General features: G+C 32.8%; 2 protein-coding genes across 2 annotated transcripts; both read right to left on the reverse strand.

Moving 5' to 3' along the window:
- Window positions 1–1,218: 1,218 nt before the first annotated feature.
- On the reverse strand, window positions 1,219–1,796 carry LOC133852487 (monothiol glutaredoxin-S2-like). The gene has a single exon (XM_062289253.1). It carries the CDS (start codon window positions 1,706–1,708, stop codon window positions 1,400–1,402), a length of 309 nt encoding a protein of 102 aa, XP_062145237.1. The 5' UTR covers window positions 1,709–1,796; the 3' UTR covers window positions 1,219–1,399.
- An 11,609-nt stretch (window positions 1,797–13,405) lies between these two features.
- Window positions 13,406–13,711, reverse strand: LOC133883145 (monothiol glutaredoxin-S2-like). Its single transcript, XM_062322365.1, has one exon. It carries the CDS (start codon window positions 13,709–13,711, stop codon window positions 13,406–13,408), a length of 306 nt encoding a protein of 101 aa, XP_062178349.1.
- Between the last annotated feature and the right edge of the window lie 10,368 nt (window positions 13,712–24,079).

A 24,079-nucleotide genomic window follows, 5' to 3' on the forward strand; every position in this document is an offset into this window, starting at 1 on the left:
TAGATGGAGAGAAATAATAACAAGGGCGGACCCACATCTTGGATTCGTCCCCCCAAATTTTTTAAAAATATCTTTAAATATACCAAAAAAATAATTTTGTCCTCCTAAAATGATACTTTTGTCCCCCCAAAATAAAATTTATATCCCCTTTTCACTTATTTTTTTTTAGTTTTGCCCTATCTTTTAACATAAAAAATCTAAAATACCTCATTCATTTAATTTCCTTCTATATTCTAGTTGGCTTTTAACTAGAAACTCAATTTGGTTTAGAACTCTGAAGATGTAAAAGAAAAAGTTAAATGGTTTGGGTTCTTTGAGTGGTTATTCTAAATGACTTCTAACCAACAATCAATTTTTTAAATAGTTAGTTGCAGTCATTTAGGTTCACAATATTTGTTTTGGCATCACAAGTTAAATGGTTTAATCATTTACGATTTCACCATTGTTTGGCTTGACTCATAGCATTGTTATTTGAGGCTTTAAGGGATTGTTAGGAGAAAGTCCATGATCATAAGTATCGTTTTTATTGGACCTTATAGATTATGTTAGTTTTTTTTGCTAGTTTTTTTTTTTTTTTTTTTTTTTTAGATAAGCTATTTTGCTAGTTGTTTATACCACTATGTGTTTACGATGCAATGAGATTAAATGTAAGACTTCAATGCTCTTATTTAATATCAATATGCACAAACACAAATATATAAAGATTTTAAATATCTATATGCTTTTATATTTATGCAAGTCCGTCTCTCCAAAAAAGAAAAAAAAATTCGTCCCCCCGCATAAAAAATCTTGGTTCCTCCCTGGAGAGAATACTTCCACAAAAGTGATGGAGAAAAAACTTTGCTATAAAATGTAGTTTTATATATATATATCTGACAGAAGACTGCTATTTGTAACTTTTCGCGTTGAATGCTTTTCTAGATGCGAAAATAAAGGAAACACATGAACGGAATAGCTCAATTTGATTTAGCATTCCAAGAAATGAAGGCATCTTTGTGCGTGAGCTGTTGTTTTCTTCTTTACTCTTCCCTGGTTTCACTGTATGTTAAAATTCCGTTTATTCTTCTCTTTGGTCAAGCAAATTATGATTGAACAGATCATGCTTTTGATGAAACTGGATTTGCATTAACGGATACTAGTAATTAAGTTACTAATACTAGAGCATTTGAAGAAAATAGCACTCTCAAAACCAAGAAGCTAATAGATGGGCATGCATTAGTATATATATTATATTACATGAGAGTAAAAGTTGTAGTTGTACTCATACAAAACATATAGATGACTATCATCTATCAAAAACTGTATGATCTCCAAAAGACCACTTATTCTATCGATCGAGGTTGATTAGCATAATTAGCAAGATGCATGCATATATATATATATGATACGAGCGTTCTAATTAAACCCATATGGCTCTGGCCCTTTTCAGTAATGGGAGTAGCTCGTTCCTGAGGTGGAGGCTGTTGACCTCTCTGTTACCACCAATGAACACTTGGCCTATGAACACAGCCGGTAGGCTTTGTTGGCTTCCCAGCTGCCGCAGCTCCTGTTCGATTTGCCGTCCATTTGACACCTGATCGAGCTGATAGACTGTAGGGTTTGCCCCAAAGCTACGTAGCAGTGACTCGACGGTGTGGCTCATGCAGCAAGAGCTCCTGCTGAAGATCACAACTGGCCTGTCAGCCACCAAATCTACCACAGAACCCATTGTTATGAAGGCTCAAAAGGGTTTTGGTTTTTTGAAATATGATGATTAGCTAGTGTATGTGTGTGTTAAGAAGCAATTGTGAAGTGAGTTGAAGGCTCTAAATTTGCTGTGAGGAGCTTCTTCTCCAATGGATGTCTATTTATAGAACCAGCTAGTCTAGTACTAGTGTGGTTAGGATTGCAATATTATGTCTTGTAGATAGAATAAAATGTACAAAAAGATGTCGATCGGATTCCCAAATTGCCATTTTATGATTACATGATAATGGCTGAAGTGGCTTTTCGCACATTGTGTCATTGTATAACAAGTTGCATATATAGTAGCATATATGTAAGTGTCGTTTTGTGGATAATAGAGCTTTTATATGTGAAGTTTTCTAAAATAAATAAATTGTACCATTGAAAAATTATGAGAAATGATAGAGCTCCTCTGAGTTCTTCTATGCTAACATTGCATCCTAATTGTTTTTAATTAAAAATAAAATAAAATTACAGTTTGATTTCTCCCTCCTATTTTTATTAATAAAAATAAAAAGAGTATTATGTCAGCATAAAATGACCACAGAAGAATACTAGAAGGGGCTCTAGCAATCCTAAAAAATTATTTAACTGCTTTGTAACTATATGCATGTTTGAAGTGGTAACAAAACTAAACAAGTTAACTTCAATTCATTTAGTCCTCCTGATCAACTGTTAAGGGTTTTTCAATCGTAACATCGAATTATCAAAACTCTCAATGTTGGTTTCTCAATTACTGGCCAAGTGAAAGTTTTCTTTTCTTAAAAAAATAAATAAAATAAATCATAGCAGCTCGATCTCTTCATCTATTTTGGAGCTAGCTAGCATCAAAAGGAAGCTAAGTTGGCTAGGTAGGGATTTGTAGGCCAGGTTTATCCAATTCGGTGGAACTTTTTCTGTGATATCTAGATTCGCATGGGCAGATCAATTCAAGAAAACTGAAAGCCAATTAAATAGAAAAAGACAAGAAAAAAGAAAAAGAGAAGTGTTTTGAAAAAGAAAAAGATGCTTAAATATAAACTATAAAGGTAAGATCTACCACACATTAATCAAAATCCGATCCATGCAATTGCCGTACAAAGAGAAAAAGAACCCATCGTGGCCGGCCATTACTACAAAAAAAAAAAAAGCTTATTTTCACACGTTGCAGTAATCGGGAAGAAATGCCGCGCTAACATATTCCTTATCGATTAGTGCCTTGAACTGTGGAAAAGGCTTATTATTAATTATATTAATTATAATATTATGTGATTGTATATATATATATATATCTTACATGTGTGATTCTCTATCAAAAGTAGTGCATTGGCCTCAGATTGTCGATCCATTACTACAAAAAAAAAGCTTGCGATTTATGCCGAAAGAATTACCTACATCGATATAGACCAATACCATTGACTCAACATGCATGCATGGTAGGTCCCCTAGATGCGAATGGAGTTAATTGTAACATTCAAACTCGTATTCGTAAAATGTGAATAATTATCTGTATCTGCACGGTTATTGTAGTTATTAAGTGCAATTATTATCCGTTATCTGCAAATAGATATATTATGAGTCTATTTTAAATGCTTTTAAAAATAATTTTGACCATTTTTTAATCTTTTGAGCTTGTTTTGAAAATATAATGTAACACAAAAAATAGGCTAATTGCATTGGCATTTGCATGTGTGGATAGCAGATATAGACAATTAATATTAGTCCGCATGTACACCCCTATTCAACAGCATATGATTATTGCTTCATAAATTAGCAATTAATAGAAAATGGTTTTCGAACCCGGATAATGAAACCAGGACATTTCCAAAACTAATCAAAAAGCCATATATATAGAGAATAGCCCACATATATTTGAAACTCTTTTTCACATAAAAGATCAATTTAGTTATTTCACATATCTACTTTTTCAGTATATGAAGAAAAAATATATTAGGAAAAAGAAAAGAAAAGGGGGGAGCTATTGCTACTAGGTCCTACAGAAAATTCCTTTCACTTTCAAAAATCATTTTATTAATGTCTAGCTACATTTTCAATACTAATTGTAAGGTTGAAAGGAGTTGAAATGTCTAGTAGCATAAGTTAATATTGGTAGCAAGCAAGCCAGTGCATTTGGCGTTGCAATTTTACAGACTAAAAAGTAAAAAGGTAATACCCCCCACAAATAGCATAAAAATCCGTGTACGTAGAGACCGTACAAGAAGGAACGATGATATATTCCTTAAGGACCCACAACTTTATTCATTCCAAAATATTATATATTCCCCGTGAGAAACACATGACTGATTTCAGTCTCAATCAATTGGATATATAATACTATATCATTACCTTTAATTTATTCTCTTGCATGTGATTCTCAACGAAAACTGTATCTAATATCTAGCTATGGACGGTAATTAGATTATAAGCATACTATATATTATTATGCCAGAAAAGGTCCAGACCCTTTCCTATCACTCTTACTTTAGATGCCACTAATTTCTAGCCTAATATTTATAACTAGCTAGCGTATACCTATGATTTGTGATTTTTTTCATTATATATATATATATATGCGCATACATGGGTGCGCATGCGTGTGCACTGTAGAACCAAACGAGAATTTGTGTACGTGCGAGCATGCGTGCATATATGTGCGCGTGTGCGTGGGAACCAAATCAGAATTCCTTGTTACAGATGCAAAATTTTTATCGTTCATGTACGTTGACAGCATAATGTTTCTATATTAAATATGTCAATATATAGATATATATACACATATATTCCCATCTAACTTTGGGTTGATGCTGATCGATTATGATTAGGATTTGATGAGCACCTGGTTTTTGAAAAGTGGTTTCTAATGAGTACGGAGTTCTCCTTGAAATTATACACTTCGCTGATAGTACAGAGTTCTCTGACTATATTTGATGGGAACAATATCTCCGGCCTAGGATTTCACATCACCAACTTGGGTGTCAGCTGATAGTATAGATAATATTGTTTGGAAAACTTTCTTTATGATATAGCTGACCAAAATGTACGTATTCTAGCTCTTCTTCGATCTTCTTTGTTTTTGGATGAATAAAACGTATTCTCATCTCAAAGAAGCATATATGGCCAAATTCTTTAAAGTTGAATATCGATCATTTTTGCACGTTCTACTGTTATTTATCATCTATTTTAATTTTTAGCTACATTTTGCTGCATATATAGATCTTTCTTCTTACAATTCTACATAAATGTTCAATCCATATCACAAATAGATTATTTTTATTATTATTATTATTCATTGGAAAAAAAAAAAAAAAAAAAAAAAGGTATAATTTTTTGAAAGTGGTTGTGGGGTGTGAGTGAATTTTGGCGTGTTTGGAACAAGAATATATATAAAGAATGCAAGGACGGTTCGTAGCATCACAATTAAGGTTCTAAAGTCACTACTGTTTGTACAAAAAATTATTCGCCTTTTTCTCCATGGTGACAAAGAAAGAAGAAGGTTGACCACTTCAATTTATATTGCATGCTTCGATCGCCTTTTATGCTTTTCCTAGATGCGAAAAAGGATGAAATATGATTTAAAATTAATTAAACATGGATGACAATTAATATTATATGCAACTGGCAAAAAATATTCTCCAAAACATAATCGATCTTTACTAGTATAGATCGAACCTGATCATATATGCATGCAACTCGCAGCAGGTGGCGACATATATATATATATATATAGCTGATCTTTGCTTAAGATATATTATTCTTATCAAAATCTAATTATATATTCTCCACATCTCTAATCAGGTTTGATCATATAATAGCAAGAAAAGATGAATTTCTGTGTCAAAAATTCCCCAAGCGGGTGCAGGTATCTTTTGTACGTACATGAGGTGATAGTTTATTACTTAATTTATTCAACCCCGAGGTCAATTCACACGTACTATTAATTTCTCGTCTTTGTGGGGCTTGTGATGTGGTGTAGTACTGGTTCGCAGAATTACAAGAAAATAGAAGAAAAGTCACCTTTAATTAAGTGAGTTTCTTATTGAAAAATTGATATTATAAACTATTGAAACGTATAGGTACAAGCATTCAAGAGTTGAGACCACGCGCAGAGATTATTAGTTCGAATTCTCTTTCTTCTCTCCTCGTGGTCATCTAAAAAATAAAAGTATTCATCCTATATTTCTTAGCTTGTAAAAACTTATTTCTTGTCCCCTTGGTGTAATACCTTTATTATAAACAAATGCCTTAGCATGTAGTGCATTTATTTATTTAAAAAAAAAAATGGCAAAGAATTGAATATTGGCGTTAGCTTATAACTCTGATATCATTTAAGAACTAATAATAATTTAAAAAGAGATAAAGGAAAAAGAGAAAACATAGATTTTATATGATTCGGTCTATTACCTACATACACACATCAAAGCATTTTCTTTGGCTACATCTTTCCTTTTTATAAATTTGATTGTATAAAAGACTCTACTTATATAGAAAGAGTCTAAATGTTACAATTTACAAGTCTCTTCCACTTTTACATTAACAACAATAAATCTAATTTATCATCTTGTAACTATTGTCTCTTGAGTGCTTGTAACTCTTGTGAACTTATCACTTGAGTTCTTGTAACTCTTGTTTCAATAAAAACATAAATTGGTGGCCAAGCCATCCTTATGACACTTAAATAGAATTAGGGTTGTAACCCTGAAAGAAACAAAATACAATTACCCTTTCACATCTCGATCGATCTAGCTTTGATATCGCACAACAAAAACCCTAGGAAAACATCATCAGTCAATCAAACATCGATTGGAGCTCTCGGGAATTATTATTGAAATGATGTGATCATCTCAATCGATCGAGATTTGACCAAACTTCTTGAATTAACCCGATTGTTGAACTTTTATTGATGGTCCATTTGACCCAATAAACATTGGAATTGAGATATTTTTCATAAAATATGAATTTGTAGGCCCTTGAATAATCTTTACAACACCACCACCATTTTATTCGTACGATATTGAAATTACTAGATATAATCGTTTTATTATGACCAGACTGCTCGTAATTAAATTTGATCTTCATCAACTTCGCATGCAATACATTTTCCACATTTAGTCAACATGATTTGTGACATTAAACAAAACTAAGATTATTCTGATAGCGTAAGATAATAAACAGATATGTGTATTGAATTAATGTTGTAAGGCAATTCAAGAAGAGAAAAAAAGTATTAAATAGAATTAAGACAAACCATAGTCGCCCAACAAAATTGAGAATATCTTTGAAAATACTGAAATCTTATTCATATTTAAAATGTTGAACTAAGCCCAAAAGACATGCTTAAAATAGCTAAAGAAAATCAACTTTTACCAAAAACGACAAGAGTCGATCTAATTATTACATAAAATAAAACTATGAATCGAATTAGGAATCCTTGCAAAATCTGGAGAAAATTTGACACTAAAAACCCTTTTAAAACTATAACAGAAATATTTCTTACAGTGGAGAAAAAAAACAAAAAAAAAAAAACTTAAAACACTTAATCAAAGTCGAAAATAGAAAATTTTGAAGTCGAAAATGATGCTTACCGAGTATAACCGGCTGGTCACAATGTACGCACCGCCGAAAAGAGCTTTTCGAATTAAAATTCTATGCGCAATTTTGATACTCAGTGAAGCTGTTTGGTAAGTAATTATGAATTGAAATATTTATTTGAATAGTAGTAAGAAATTATTGATGTTATATAAAATTTGAAAATGTTTTATAGAAAAGTGAAAAAGTTTTGTTTTGTAGTAAGTTTTTTTTATTTAAATAATAATAAAAAATTATTGATGTAAAAAATTATTGATGTGATGTAAAAAGTGTAAAAAAAATTAGAATGTTTTTTATTTTATTTTTTTGAAAGAAGTGAAATGAAAATTAGAAATTTTTAGCATGGTTACCAATCAGCTTCATACTCTTTTTAAAACGCGTTTCAATTACACCTAATTCTGCCTATCTTTACCATTATTGCAATGATCCTCTCTGTCAAAATATTCCATGTCATTTATGTTAGAAATAATCAACATATTATTTAATCTAACATGCGCAGCGGAAAACGAATAAATAGGATTCAGGCTTACCTCTAGCCATGTTTGCTCAAGCGTCTCCACGATCCATCTGAAGAACAAGAAAGATTATTTGAGGGATCTTCTAACCTATGCCTATTGCTTGATGGCTGTACTGATGGTGTACACAGACACTCTATTTATAGGCTAGGTTAGGGACCCTCAAAATGGTAAACACCGTATTTGTTTCCTTCCATCAAGGAAACAATATCGTTAATTGATTTTAAAATCAATTAACCGATTCCATATTTACGGTAATCTAAATTAATAGAAATAACCATAATACCGATTCCATATTTACGGTAATCTAAATTAATGGAAATATCCATAATGCCGTATATGTTTATTGAAAAAATAATAAACATAGTAAATACCGTAAATGTGATATAAAGGCCACAACCAAAAAGGAATAATATATATTACAATTTATTCAATGTCTAACAACTTTTAACATCTGCATGTAGTGACTCCGGCATCAATTTGATTTCCCATCATCGATCCATATGCAAGAACTGATTGCACGGACGTCCTTGACAAGTGAGTTAACATGTACGGACTCTGCTCAATTCTAATACCATTGGACGAATTGTATCAATCATATATATATATATATATATATATATGAACAGTTGTTGTTCTACAATATGCAGTGATTTGGTGGTTTGTCAAGAAGGTCAATATTGACTGGATTTGGACCTTGGTTAAAAAAAGTTGGGTTTTTCCTGTATGAGATGAAAGTAGGGTGCATGCAGTCGGCTCTCGCCATTCAAAAAAAATTAAATGCTGTATTATTATTTGTACCGTTGAATGCAAAATTATGTTCCCACTACAAAATGATTCCTCTATATTTTTCTTGAATCCTTATTTGAAATGAAAAAGGCAATATTTACACAGTTTTCAATTACTTGGTCGGTGTTACATCTAGCCAATGACAGAGAGGGGGAGGGGGGGGCCGGGGGGCCATGGCCCCCCCCCCCAACTCTTGAGAAAAAAAATAAGAAGGTAAAATAAAAAAATAAAAAGGTTTTTTTTGGCCAATAATAAGAAATTTTTGTGGCTCGATCCTTGGTCTCTTCCCTTTTATATCTCTTTAACTAGTTTCATCTCATTTGGAACGATAGTTTCATTGTCAAAAAATTTTCTTTTAATATTTCACGGGTAGCAACGGACATGCATGTCTGAGAATGCTAACAATGGAATGAATTTTACAAAGTTGTAGAGATTTTGTTCAAAGTAAATGAAAATGGTTTAGTAAATCAGTGTATTGGAAGAAGACAGATGTAGATTTGAGGAATCGCACACCTGACAAAGTTCAATTTTCTAAGGATGTGTGGCCAAAGATAACATGAAATGGAAATTCATTTCAACATAGCTAGATGGCATTAGAAAAGTCTAGAAGATATGTATTTCATTTGTTGTGTTGCGTTTAGCATAATTTGTTTTGTGTAGAATATAGTGTGTTTTGTATAACAGTTAGTGGGCTATTGTGTTAGTTAGAGTGGGTTGTTCTAACAAAAGAAGTAAGAAAATGTTAGTTTTAAGAGCCATGTCATTCAAGTAAAGTCTTGCGAGAACGTCAAGAAACACATAATTCATCTAACTCAAATTTCTCAATTTTAGTACAGAAACTGAGATTTTTTATTTTTATTTTTTTTCTTTCAAAAAACTCTTTTCAATTTTGCTTATTAATTTTTAATTTAAAGGGAATAATAAAAATATCAAAACTGGGTTATGTTTAATTTACTTAAAATTTGCCTTAATATATATTCATACTTTAACCCTTACTTAAGAAAAAAATTTATTTGGCCTCCTCCCATTAAAATGTCTGACTCCGTCCCTGCATCTAGCTAGTTGTATCATTTCCTGCTATATAGAACCTGATATATGCAACTCGCAGCAGGTGGCGACATATATATACTAGCTAGCTGATCTTTGCTTAATATTATTCTTATCAAATCTAATTATTCTCCACATCTCTAATCAAGTTTGATCACAATAGAAACAAAAGATGAATTTCTGTGTCAAAAATTCCCCAAGCGGGTGCAGGTATCTTTTGTTCATACATGAGGTGATAGTTTATTACTTGATTCATTAATAAAACCACGAGGTTCACACGTACTATCTATTTCCCGTCTTTGTGGGGCTTGTGATGTGGTGTATTGGTTCGCAGAATTACAAGAAAATTCATCTTTAGTGAGTTTCTTATTGAAAAATTGATATAAACAACATAAATTGGTGGCTTATGACACTTCAATGGAACTAGGGTTGCAACCCTGAAAGAATCAGACTACAAAACTGCCCTTTCACATCTCGGTCGATGTAGCTTTGATATCGCACAACAAAAGCCCTAGGAAAACGTCATCGGTCAATCGAACATCGATTGGAGCTCTCCGAAATTAGTATTGAAAGGACTTGATCATCTCGGCCGATCGAGATTTGACCGAACTTTTCGAATTAACCAAATTGTTGAACTTTTATTGATGGCCCGTTTTGACCTAATAACATTAAAATTGAGATTTTTTTTTTCATAAAATATAAATTTGTTACCCTTTGAATAATCTTTCCAACACCACCAATATTTTATTCGTACAATATTGAAATCACTAGATATGATTGTTTTATTATGACTGGACTGCTCGTAATTAAATTTGACCTTCATCAACTTCGCATACATGATACATTTTCCACATTTAGTCAACATGATTTGTGATGCTGAACAAAACTAGGATTATTTTGATAGCATAGGATAGTAAATAGAAATGTGTATTGAATTAAGGTTGTAAGTTAATTCAAGAAAAGAAAAAAAAATATCAAATAGGGTTGAGAACAAACCATAGTCAACCAGCGAAATTGAGAGTATCTTTGAAAATACTGAAATCTTATTCATATTTAAAGTGTTGAACTAAGCTCAAAGGACGGGCTTAAATAGTTAAAGAAAATAAACTTTTACCAAAAATGACAAGAGTCTAATTATTACATAAAATAAAAAATTATGAATCGAATTAGGAATCCTTGCAAAATCAGAGAAAATTTGACACTAAAAACCCTTTTAAAACTATAATAGAAATATTTCCTACAATGAGGAAAACAAATAACTTAAAACGCTGATTTAGAAGAGAAAACAACGGATTTTGAAGTCGAAAATGATGCTCATCGAATATAGCTAGGTGGTCACAATATGTGCACGAAAAAAGAGCTTTTTGAATTGAAATTCTATATATGGACAATTTTGATACCCGTAATAAAAGTTATACTCTTTTTAGAGGACGTTTCAATTACACCTGTTTGGCAACCCATTTCCCTCCCCTTCTCTTTTTTTCAATTCTCCAAAAAAAAAAATCAACTTCAAAACATTTTAATTTTTTTCACTTTTTACATAATATCAACAGTTTTTTATTATTATTTAAATAAAAAATTCACTACAATACAAATTTTTTTTTCACTTTTTCATATAAATTCTTTTTATTTATATTAATTACATCAATCTGTTTTTACTATCGCTCAAAAAAAAAAAAAAAAACAAAAACAAAAACAAATTTCTTTACCAAACAAGTCCAATTCTACCAATCTTTATCGTTATTGCAATGACCCTTTCTGTCAAAATATTCCATGGCATTAATTCAATATCTAACAACTTTTAACATCTATAGTGACTGCGGCATCACTTTGCTTTCCCATCATCAATCCATATGCAAGGGATGCTGATTGCACGGACGTCCTTGACAAGTGAGTTAAATTGTACGGACTCTGCTCAATTCTAATACAACTGGACGAATTGTATCAATATATATATATATATATATATATATATTCGCTTTCATATCCAAAAGGGTGCATGTACGTTCATGTCATGACATAGCTATCACCATTGAAATACTGATCATATGTCCTGTTAAGGAGATATTTATGAACAGTCGTTGTTCTACAATAATATGCAGTGATTTGGGTTTTTCCTGTATTGAGATGAAAATAGGGTGCATGTCGGCTTGCCATTCAAAATTAAAATTTAAATGATGTAATGTTATTTATACTGTTGAACGCAAAATTATTAAAAGTTGCCACCATAAATTAATGATTCTTCTATATTTTACTTGAATCCTTATTTGAAAAGAAAATTTACACAGTTTTCAATTAATTAGTCGGTCTTACATCTATTTGTATCATTTCCTGCTATATATATCCAGAAAACTTTCAGTGAATGATCGATCTTACAAATTAGCAATATTATCTCATCACCTTAGATCTTTACGTCCCATGTTTAAATCAACATTTTTAATTAGTTTTGCCATCAATAGGGATAACTGAAATGAGATAACAAAACATCATACGAGTGCTCAGGGTGCTCATGAGGAGAAACATGTTTATGTTTGCAGAAAAAAGTCAATCAGAATATGAAACGCTTAAAAAGAAACTATTGCAGATGATCACTAGCCGAGGGCCGGGGTCAGATCAAGAGATAAGGCATACATTCTATTCTGTGATCAAATTTAGATTGAAAGAAACGACAAAAATGCAGAAAGGAGGAAAACAAATGGGATAAAAATCAAGGCCATCCAATATCTCAAAGGAATATTGTATTCTATATCTCTATATATACGAATGCAGTTGATGGGGACTATGGTTTGTGAGATGACATAAGATTCATCCATCGTTGAATTTCAGCATATATTTCAATATACAAAGTCTAAATTTAGTAATTTGAGCATAATGAACCTTTTTCTTGGGAACTTTATGGTAAATGTAACCCCACTCCCCTTCCATAAAAAGACTCAACAAAATAAAAGCCCTAAAAAAGGTTGTTTGTCAAACTACAGAAGTATCTATTTTGATGTGTGATTAAGTGTCAAATCAAATAAATGTTTATCACAGCATGATGATATACAATAGATAATGAAGAAGCTACAAACCATAATTATATATGAAATGAACTAAGTCTTAGGTTATGTTAGAAACGAAAAACATTGTGTTAATCAATCGTGTCTGGTTGCTTTTCAATCCCATCTTAGAATGTGTGCGAGGGAGGGAAATTAAATGTTTTATGAAAATAATAAGTGTAAAATAATTTTTAATTATGCCCCATTAGTTTCGTTTTTCTTGATCAACCGAAAATGTTTTTCAGTTTGAAGAAAAATTTCAATGGCCCCCAAACACCTAAAAATGAGGAAAATATTTTTTGAAAAATGTTTTATTCCAAAACAAACAAGACCTTAGATCATTTTGTCATAACACTCAGCATTTGATTATTGAATGGAGCTGTGATTGACATACATTATACCATGTCAAAATACAGGTTCGCCTCTAACTGAAAGGATAGAAAAAAGAAAAAAGAAAAATGAAAGGGCTATTGAACTACCAAAACTGTGCTAGATCTCGTTTCGCCTCCTCCGTGACTCGACGTGATAGCTAGATCTGATACCAAATGATACAAATCTTGGATAAAACTCACCTTTAAAACTGGCTCGCATTGCCCAATAGCTTATATACACACGGTTAAGATTAAACTTAAACCATGTGGGACACTTGAAATCGTAACATGTTAGCAAAAATGGAGATACTCCTGTCCTTATTTAGATCTATTCCGGAATATGGTGGAAGCTAGATTAAAGCCATATAGCTTTAGCTTTTATGAGCAATGGACCGAGCTCACTCCTGAGGTTGAGACTCATCACCTCTCTTGCACCACCAATGAACTCTTTCCCTATGAACACAGCCGGCAGACGATGCCCCTGCTGCAGCAGTGCCCTCTCAATCTGGTGTCCATTGGGTGCTCCATCAAGCTCATAAACTGTAGGGTTCGCCCCAAAGTTGCATATCAATGACTTAATGGAGTGGCTCATGCAAGAACAAGAGCTGTTGCTGAAGACCACGACAGGCTTTTCAGCCACCAACCTCTGCACCATATCCATAGTGCTAATGACAGTTAAAGGAGTTGGATGTGAAAGTGTGTTGTGAAGCTTGTCAAACTAGTTTTTGCTGTGAGGAACTTTAGCTCCATCGGTGGCTCATTTATACCAGCGAAGTTATGCCATTGAAAGAGAATAAAACGTTCCGAAAGATATGCCATTGGATTCCCAAATCAACCACCCTTTGAGATTTTGCTCCAAATATAAAGACCTCCATGGCCTTCTGTACTGTGCTAGTTAACAAGTTGGCTATCAGCATGTTCGTCTGCCCAACCATCACTTTTTGGCCTAGTTTAAGGTTAGTGTTGTCAAATCAAAGTATTCAAGAACTAATAAGGGGCAAAAATTAATAAATCAAGATGTAAGAAATGTGACAATATATAGTGGGGGAACTACATTCTTAAATACCAAACATATTCTAGAGGACAAACGTGATGATTAATATATTAAACCATACATGGAAGCTGGTTTTTCTCTATGATTGGAATGATTATGCAGAAAGAAAGAGTGACTCTAAAGCTATTTTGGTAATTTATCTTTTTGCCTTTTCATTTTCTCTCTTCTCGTAAAATGTTTAATTAAAATAAGAGGTAAATTAATGTCGCACGGAGGCATTTGTTCTGATATCATGTTAAATAATTATTTATCCTAAAAGTTTAGGGTAATTAAAAATAAGTAATTTAATCATTTAATTAATATTCTACATGTCATGGTTTCACATATTTTTCCTGTTTCAGAGCATCTAGCTAGAGGGTGAAGAATGAACTAAGTTTATCCAATTGAGTAGCACCTTTTTTCCCACATTACAAGATTGGCATCTAGTTCAATTTATCAAAGAAAAAAGAAAAAAATATCGAATCTCAATAGATTTAAGGAGAGATAATAATAGAAAGATGCTTAATATATATATAAAGGTCGATCGTCGGCCCCAAATAGAATGAAAATCCACATTTGGGAGCCGTACAAGGAGGAGATAGAAGAAGATAACTTCCAGAGCCCACCATATTACCAATTCTTCCAGGTGGCAGTACTGAATGGGAAAACATGTCACTAAAATAATATTCTCGGCCTAAAACATAAAATGAGTGCATTCTGCTTCTAGAGAAGCATTTTATTTCGATCTGATCATCCGATCCTGTGATGCTCGATCCACTGGCCGGTGTACGTACGTATATTGAGGAGTACTCTTTCGGCATGATATTTAAACATATTAAATTAACAACGTAAGATTAATTATCTGTTAATGAAAGGCTATATATAAATTAATTCAGTTTATTTTATAATTTTAGTGATCAAATTAATGCCTAGCTAGCTAGCTAGCTACTTTATTGCTAATATCAATACACTTCATACTTTCGGTGATTTTATCCATTGAAAAATGCTGGAGATCCTATCAATTTTCACAACAACTCTTCTACAAAGTGATGTGTCATCTTATGTGACAAGTGCTACGTCAACAACTTAAAATGAATGAATAAAAAAAAAAAAAAAAAAAAAGAAAAAAAAAATGTGTAATTAAGATGAAAATAGCATTTAATTACAATTTTTTATTTTAGAAAATTAAGCATTTGAGAATTACATACTCTAAGGATAAATGTCAATTTAATATACTAAATTGAAGGAATTTCCTCTAGCCGATCAATTTGGAGGAAAACCTTGTTCGGTTTAACCCACCTTATAATTTAACAACTCTAAGATCTTTAATTAATTATGATTAGAATTGTAGGCCTAGCTAAAAGTAATGTAAACGTTCCATTAATTAGAATTCACATAAAGCAGGTTGCAAACCTTTATCTGCAAAGTTCCCACCCCTGATCTAATGCCACCTGAAATATAAAGGTTGAGGTCCACCATATATATATATATATATATATATATATATATGGATATCCACATATGCACGCTTTCAAGATATAATATATTGCACAAACTTTAATAGAAAAAGAAAAGAAAAAATACATATATCTTTACCTACACGGTACTAAAGCACTCCCATCAGACTCCCTAAAATGGTTCTCTTCCTTATATTTAGGAAAAATTTTATAAAAAACATCAAAAAACACCCCCATCAGACACCCTAAATTTACATAATCTCCTTGGGAATCTACAGTAACCATGTAAATATACATGATTACTGTAGATTCCCAACCTAATATTTTAATAAATAAATAAAATCATCTCTCTCTCCTCTCTCCTCTCTCCTTCCACCCTCCCCGTCCTCCGTTGTCTCCACCCCGTCAAATCTCAAACTCAATCAAAATCAAAAATTTCTTCAACCCCGGCAAAGCCCCAAGCCCCAGGATCCCCGGAAATTTCACAGTTTAGAATTCCATTGGAACTTTCCACCGAAATTTCACAGTTCGAAATGTTTGGACACTACAAAAAACTGAGCATTTAGTAACGTGTAAAATTTTACACGTTACTAAATTTAGTAACGTGCTAAATATTTGCACGTTACTAAAGTATTTAGTAACATGCAAATTTTGCACGTTACTAATTTAGTAACGTGTAAAATTTTACACGTTACTAAATAGTAACGTGCAAAATTTTGCACGTTACTAACTATTATGTCAATATAATTTTTAAGAATTAGTAACGTGCAAAGTTTTGCACGCTACTAATGTAGTAACGTGGAACATTTTGAACGTTACTAATTTAGTAACATGTAAAATTCTGCATGTTACTAAAAATTATGTCAATATATTTTTTAAAAACATAATATAATTTTTAAGAATTAGTCACGTGCAAAATTTTGCACGTTACTAATGTAGTAACGTGGACAATTTTGAATGTTACTAAATTAGTAACGTGCAAAATTCTGTATGTTACTAAATATTATGTTAATATATTTTTTAAAAAAATAATACAATTTCAAATATTTAGTCACGCTACTATTTTGCATGTTACTAATTCTTAAAAATTATATTATGTTTTTAATAGAAAACTGGTTTTTCTTTTTTCTTTTTCGTTTATTTGTTTTTATTAAAAAAAAAATTGTTTTCATAATTTTCAACTAAAAAAACCAAAACTTTTTCGTTGTTTAATTTTCAATTTTTTCGTTTTTCGTTTTTCTTTAATTTTTTAATTTGTTTTTAAAAAATAAATTTTTACTTTTTTTTTTTTTTTTTTTTCGAAAAATTGGTTTTTTCGACTGGAGTAATACACTAGGATCGATTGGATAATTATATTGATCCTATGATCATGTCATGATCGATCACACGTTAGATCGAACCTATAACTGTGTCAAATTTGATTGATCGGATGTTCCTGTCACAATAGATCGGACCGATGCACTAGGATGAATTAGATATTTGAAAAAACCTTCACTTGTGTCAAGTTTGATCAATCATTTGTTTCTGTCATGATTGATTGGACTAGTACTTATTAGGATCAATCGCACGTTAGATCAAACTTTCACTATGTCAAGTACGATTGATCGAACTCTATCACGATTTATCAGACTAATTAATGCACTATGATCGATGGATGGTCTATCGATTATGTTGATCCATCACGATCGATCAAATGATCGATCACGATCGATTGAATGATCTATTGATTCGATCAGATGATCTATCGATCATATTGATCGATCACGACCGATCGAATGATCTATCACGATTGATCGGATAGGATTAATACTATCATGATCGATTGGATGATCTATTGATCCTATGGATCGATCACGATCGATCAGATGATCTATCGATCCTATTGATCGATCACGATCGATCGGATAGGATCGATACTATAACGATCGATCGGATGATCTAACGATCCTATTGATCGATCAGATTATCTATCGATCCTATTGATCTATCACGGTCGATCGGATATGATCAATACTATCACGATCGATCGAATGATCTATCGATCCTATTGATCGATCACGATCGATCGGATGATCTATCGATCCTATGGATCGTACCACGATCGATCACCTGATTGTACCACGATCGATCACATGGATCGTACAACGATCGATAACATAGATCGTACCACGATCGATCACCTGATCGTACCATGATCGATTACCTGATCATTCCATGATGGATCACAAGGATCGTACCACGATTGATCACCTGATCGTACCACTATCGATCACATGGATCGTCCCACGATCGATTACCTGTTCGTTCCACAATCGATCACATGGATCGTACCACGATCGATCAAATAAATCGTACCACGATCAATCAATCACATTGATCGTACCACGATCGATCACATAAATCGTACCACGATCGATCACATGGATCGTACCACGATCGATCACCTAGATCATACCATGATCGATTACCTAATCGTTGGATCACAAGAATCGTACTACAATCGATCACATTGATCTATCACAATCGATGGGATGATCTATCGATTCTATTGATCTATCACGATCGATCAGATGATTTATCGATCCTATTGATCGATCACGATGGATCGGATGATCTATGGATCCTATTGATCTATCACGATCAAATGTCTAATCGATTCTAGTGATTATGACGTGTCAAACGTAAAACGTTTAAAACATTTATACTAATTACGTATTAATAACTAATTACTATGTTAGTTTAACATACTACACTCGTGAGAGAGTTCAATCGACCGGACTTGATACAGTGAACGTCTGATTGATCATAGTGTAGTAGTTTGATCGATCATGATAGAATAATATGATCAATAGACCGTTCGATCGATCGTGATAGAGTTCGATTGTCTGTACTTGACACAGTGATGGAACGTGCGATTGATCATAATAAGTATTAGTCCGATCGATCATGGCTGGATCACAGGATTGATAGAATATCTGTCACTAATTAGTGACGTGTCAAATATAAAACATCACTAATTATTTCCATTTTTTTTTTGTTTTCTTTTTCCTCCCGTTACAAAAACGCCTCCAATTGGAGCCGTTTTTGTTAAAACACTTCCAATTGGAACCGTTTTTGTTAAAACACCTCCAAATTAAGGTTTTTTTTTTCTTTGGAAAAAAAAAAACTAAAAAAATTATTTTTTAAAAAAAAATCAAAAAAATTAAAGAAAAACAAAAAAAAAAATTAAAAATGAAAATTAAAAATAAAAAAAGATTTTTTTTTATTTTTTATTTTTAAAAACGAACAAAAAAAGAACAATTATTTTTTTAAAAAAAAAAAAAACAAACGAAAATAAAAAATGTAAATTAAGAAAAAAAACTAATATATATTATTTTTTAAAAAACTAATATTTTTTATTTTTCAAAAAAACTAATTAAAAAAAAAAAAGTCTCATCTTTCAAAGAAAAAAAAAAAAAAAAGCCACTCCCCAAAATTTTGCGGGACACGAAATTATTTCGTATCCCGCGCAGCCACTCCCCAAAATTTTTGCCAAATTTTTTGACTTTTCAAAATTTTCCACTCTTAAGTACTCTTAACAACCGGAAGAGGAAGACTTTTTATTTCATATCTTCCTCTTTTTCTTTACACTTTTCTTCTTACTTTGTCTCATTTTTGTCCCTCTCCACTCTCCAGTGAAGAACACGCTTGGTCCAACTTGGGTTTGTTTTTTCACCACTTTTCCGTGAAAAATAAAACAAAAAGAGACCCATCTAGCGAAGAAAAAGTTCCGAAAGCTCTTCTTTCACTCTCAATTCAATGGCCTACCATTTCTTCTCCAAAATTTGTGGATTTCATTTTCACGGTTGTGGTTTCGTTTCTGCAATTCTGCCTCAAGCCTCAAAGCCCAAGAGTCTGTAAGTTTATTTTGAAGATTTCCTCTATTAGATTCATTGTTTATATATAAAGCTTCCATTTTCTTTTCTTTTTTTTTTTAGCTTGAAAACTTAGAATCCCATTGATGAGAATCACAAAGAGTGATACTTTATGGCGAGGGCACCATCACTTTTCCGAGAAAAATGAAATGAATTCATTGTTTTTTCTGAATAAATTTCAAATAGATCTGGGTTCTTCTAATTTCAACGGCTGTGTATTTTTGGGTAAGTTTGTTTGAAGCTCCTAATTGCTGTTTGGGCTCTTTACAATTTGCAGAAAATGGCAGTTTCCTATTATAAAGGTGAACTCTCTCTGTCTCTTCAATATTTCAATTTCTCTTAATTTTTTTCTTCTTTAATTGCTGCTTGGGTTCTTTACGATTTGCAAAAATGGCAGTTTCTTATTTTAAAGGTGAACTCTCTCTCTGTCTCTCTAATATTTCAATTTCTCTTAATTTTTCCTTCTCTAATTGTTGTTTCGACACAGTTTCACCGAGAGGAGCAAGGAGAGGCTGGCGGGCTTGCAATGCGGTTGTGGTGTTCAGCATGAGCAGGTGTTGCATGTGCACTGTGGCCAAGCGACTCCTCTTCGGCCCTATCATCATTGAGCTCGACGAGCACTCCGGCGGCCTGGACATACAGGCCGTCCTCTACGAGCTCTGCACCGAAGGCCAGAAGCTCGTCCCGGCTGTCTTCGTCGGCAGCAAGTTCTTGGGCAGCGTCGAAACCCTCATGGCATGCACACATCAATGGCTCTGGCATATTTTATTTTTTATTTTTTTTACATAATTTTAGTAACGTGTGAACACACGTTACTAAAAATAACATTTTTTTTTTTTATATACACGTTAGTAACGCGCTTTTTTATTTTTTATTTTTAATTTTGTTTATTTTTTAATTTAGTAACGTGTAAAAGTGTTATACATTACTAAAATTAGTAATGTGATAAGTTTAACACGTTACTAATTTAAGTGACGTGCAAAACGCTTTTGCGCGTTACTAAATATTTAGTAACGTGTGAAATTTTGCGCGTTACTAAATAGTAATGTGGTAACAATTTACACGTTACTAAAATAATATTACTAATTGAAGGATTAGGAACATGAAAATCACGCTACTGATTTGACGTTACTATAGTTTACTAACGTGCAAATGGTTTTTACACGTTAGTAAACCTAGGTTACTAAAATTGAGAATTTTTGTAGTGGGAATTCCATCGGAAATTTCCTCTTATTTCACCGGAAGTTCGCACCTCAAGCCAGCAGAATCACGCCCTCAACTTCTACGGCGTCAACCCAGCATCACCCACTGGAGATCGGACCTTCCTCTCATTGCATCTCTTCTTAGGCCATCGGAAATCGGACCCACGGGTCTCTCTGTATCTCCGATTCTCTCTCTGATTCAATCTCTCTCCCTCAAGCTCTCTCTCTCGATCTCTCTCCCTAATTCGGTCTCTTTCCGGGGTCTCTCACTCTACTTGTTTTGGGTCACAGAGAAGAGAGGAAGGAAGAATAGGGAAGATGAAGAAAGGGAGAAGAAAAGAAGAGAACAGGAAGAGAAGAAGGGGTGGTGGTGGGTTTTGAGAAAGATAGGACGGAGATGACAAGAGAGGAGAGAAGAAAAAAAAATGAATAAAAAAATAAAACTAGGTAAGAGAAAAAATAATAAAATAAGAGTAAAAAAAGTAGTATTTAATTGATATAGGGAAAATTAAGGGAATCTATTGTGGGGTGATTTTTTATAGTGAAGCAAAAAGTAGTTTTGTTCCTTAAATATATGGAAAATGGTTGGAAAACTGATGAGTGTTCTGAATGTCCTTTATTGGTTCTACACAAAGAAGCAAAATTCAATTTACATGCTTTATTTAGGCTTGTATAAACACGGCGGTTATAATCGCTCAACAACTGATAACTGCTTATCACCGCTAACTGTAAAACCGCTTTTGAAAACGGTTATAAAAAATCGCAAACCGCCTATGACAGGGCAGTTAGTGGTTTTAGAGGGTAGGGGTAGGCGGTTAATAACTGCTAACTGCCTACCCATATATATATATATATATATATATATATATTTATTTATTTATTTATTTTATACATTAAATATATAAAATAACATCAAACGACGTCGTTTCGACGTAGGTTTTAGTTTTACACAAAAGATGAAAAGGGTTTCATCTCTTCAGACTTGACTTCTTTCTTCAGTCTTCATTCTGTCTCCCTTCCTCTCTTTCTCTCTCTCTAGTTATATCTCATCAGCTCCTCTCTCTCTCTCTCTCTCTCTCTCTCTCTCAATATCTGTTAGTCGCTTGTTTGTAGGGGTGTAAATTTGGTCTGTTATAACTGGTCGGGAACCCGTAACCGGGTACCAACCGGCTACGGGTAACCGAAAAATCAATTTGGTACCCGGTTATTTATAACCGGTAACCGGGTACCCGAAGCCAGTTACCGGTTATTACATTCTTAAAAACCTGGTTATAACCGAGTAACCGGCTCTGGGTATATATATTTATAAATTAAAAAATATGAATTTACCCTTTCTACCCTTTACCCTAATTCACGTTTTCACAAGGCCGCACTACTAGAAACTTTAGACTCAGCTTTCTTTTCACTAACTTTTCTTTTCTCAGTTTTCTCACCCTTTAGTTTCACTTTCTAGACTCTTCCTTCACTTCAGCGCCGGCCGATCTTCGATTAGACAGTAACCTTGTATCATCCCTTATTTGAAGTCGCACGCCTTGCTTCCACAGTCTCTCGTAACCTCGTTTCATCTCCTTTCAAGTTTCATCTACTCTTACTTCTCAACTCTATCTTGTTTCATCTGCTACAAGCTTTCAGCCTTTGCGAAAGCTTAAAAAAGGCATATGCTTTAAGCATGAAAGGGAAACACATCAGAGTTGATTCATTAACTTTTCCTGGCACCGAAATAGAAAAAGATGGCTTCTCGAGCTTCCTTGTTCCTCTTTTACCAGGACCTTGGGAGAGGGAGATCGACGAGCTATTCTCAGGTTTTGCTTCTAATCTCAATCTTTTGGGTTTGGGGATTTTGTTTCACTTTTGAAATATCGTTGAAGTGATTTTGGAGATTTTGTTGATCTGAGTTTGTCATTATTTTGTTGTTGAACTTCTAATCTGCACTAGATTTTTGTGATTTGGGTTTGTCTTTGGTCGCTCTTCTTATAATATTGTTTTTCTTTATGTCTTTTTGGCAACAAATTCCACTACAAAAAAAGTTGATATTCGCCACGTGGCTACAGTAGCGGATACTGTAGCTACGTGGCCAGATAGCCATGTGTCTTACTGACAACATGGCGGGATGCAACTGAAAGACGTTCGGACACGTGTATTTATTACATGGCCACATGCATAAATCCACATGGCCTTTCGGACACGTGTATTTATTACACGTGCCCACATGGCCACATGGATTATTTACATGCGGCCATGTGGCCACTTGTTCCAATGTGCATGGCCAAATGGCCACGTGGAACTTGGACACATGGCCATATGTGCGCCACGTGTCAATATGCCACGTGGCCAACTGTTTTTCTTTTTTTTTCCAAATAATTAAAAAAAACAAATATAGTTAGGGTTTTGTACACTATGCATATAATTTCTTGTATTTAATTTTTTTTAAAAAAATAAAATAAATTAAAATCTTATTATTATTACTATATACATGATTAATGACTCGTATATATCATAACCTTAGATTTGTTCTATATATAGTATGTGTGTATATATATATAGTTAGGGTTTATGGCTATATATAGTATATACACTTAGGGTTAGGGTTTATGGCTATATATAGTATATACACATAGGGTTAGGTTTTAGGGCTATGTGCTATATGTAAATAGTATACTTAGGGTTTACGTGTTGTGTTCCTTACATATAGTATACTTATAAGTAAACCCTAACTCTAATTAGGGTTAGCGTTTACATTTGTGGACGTACTACAAATAAATTTTGTTTTATTTTATACTTTAACAATTTAGTACTAATTTATTTCAACTATCCTCATTTAGTCAAATCTCGTATAAGTCCTTGTGTATTTTATATATATATAGCACCCAATTAGTTTTAGTTTTGTACACTATCGCCTTAACAATCCTTGTATAAAGGAAAAATATATAAAAAAAAAAATACAAAACCCATAATTAATACGATATACATGCATAATTCACGTAAGCGGTTTAAAAACCATGTACATGCATAATGACTCGTATATACCCTAACCTTAGATTTGTGCAATATATAGTATGCGTATATGTATATATATAAGTAAACCATAAGGTTATACAGTATATACACTTAAGTTTAAGTTTTAGGGCTATGTGCTATATGTAAATAGTATACTTAGGGCTTACGGGTTGAGTTCCTTATATATGGTTTACTTATAAGTAAATCATAACCCTTATTAGGGTTAGCGTTTACATTTGTGAACGTACTATGAATAAATTTTGTTTTATTTTATACTTTAACAATTTAGTACTAACTGAATTCAAGTCTCCTCATTTAATCAAATCTCGTATAAGTCCTTGTATATTATTTATATATATATATATATACAAGTGTTAATGGTATATTTTACTAATAGAACCCTAACCCTAGTTTAGTGCTATATGC

Source organism: Alnus glutinosa, chromosome 12 (genome assembly GCF_958979055.1).
Source record: "Alnus glutinosa chromosome 12, dhAlnGlut1.1, whole genome shotgun sequence".
NCBI classification, from domain to species: Eukaryota; Viridiplantae; Streptophyta; class Magnoliopsida; order Fagales; family Betulaceae; genus Alnus; species Alnus glutinosa.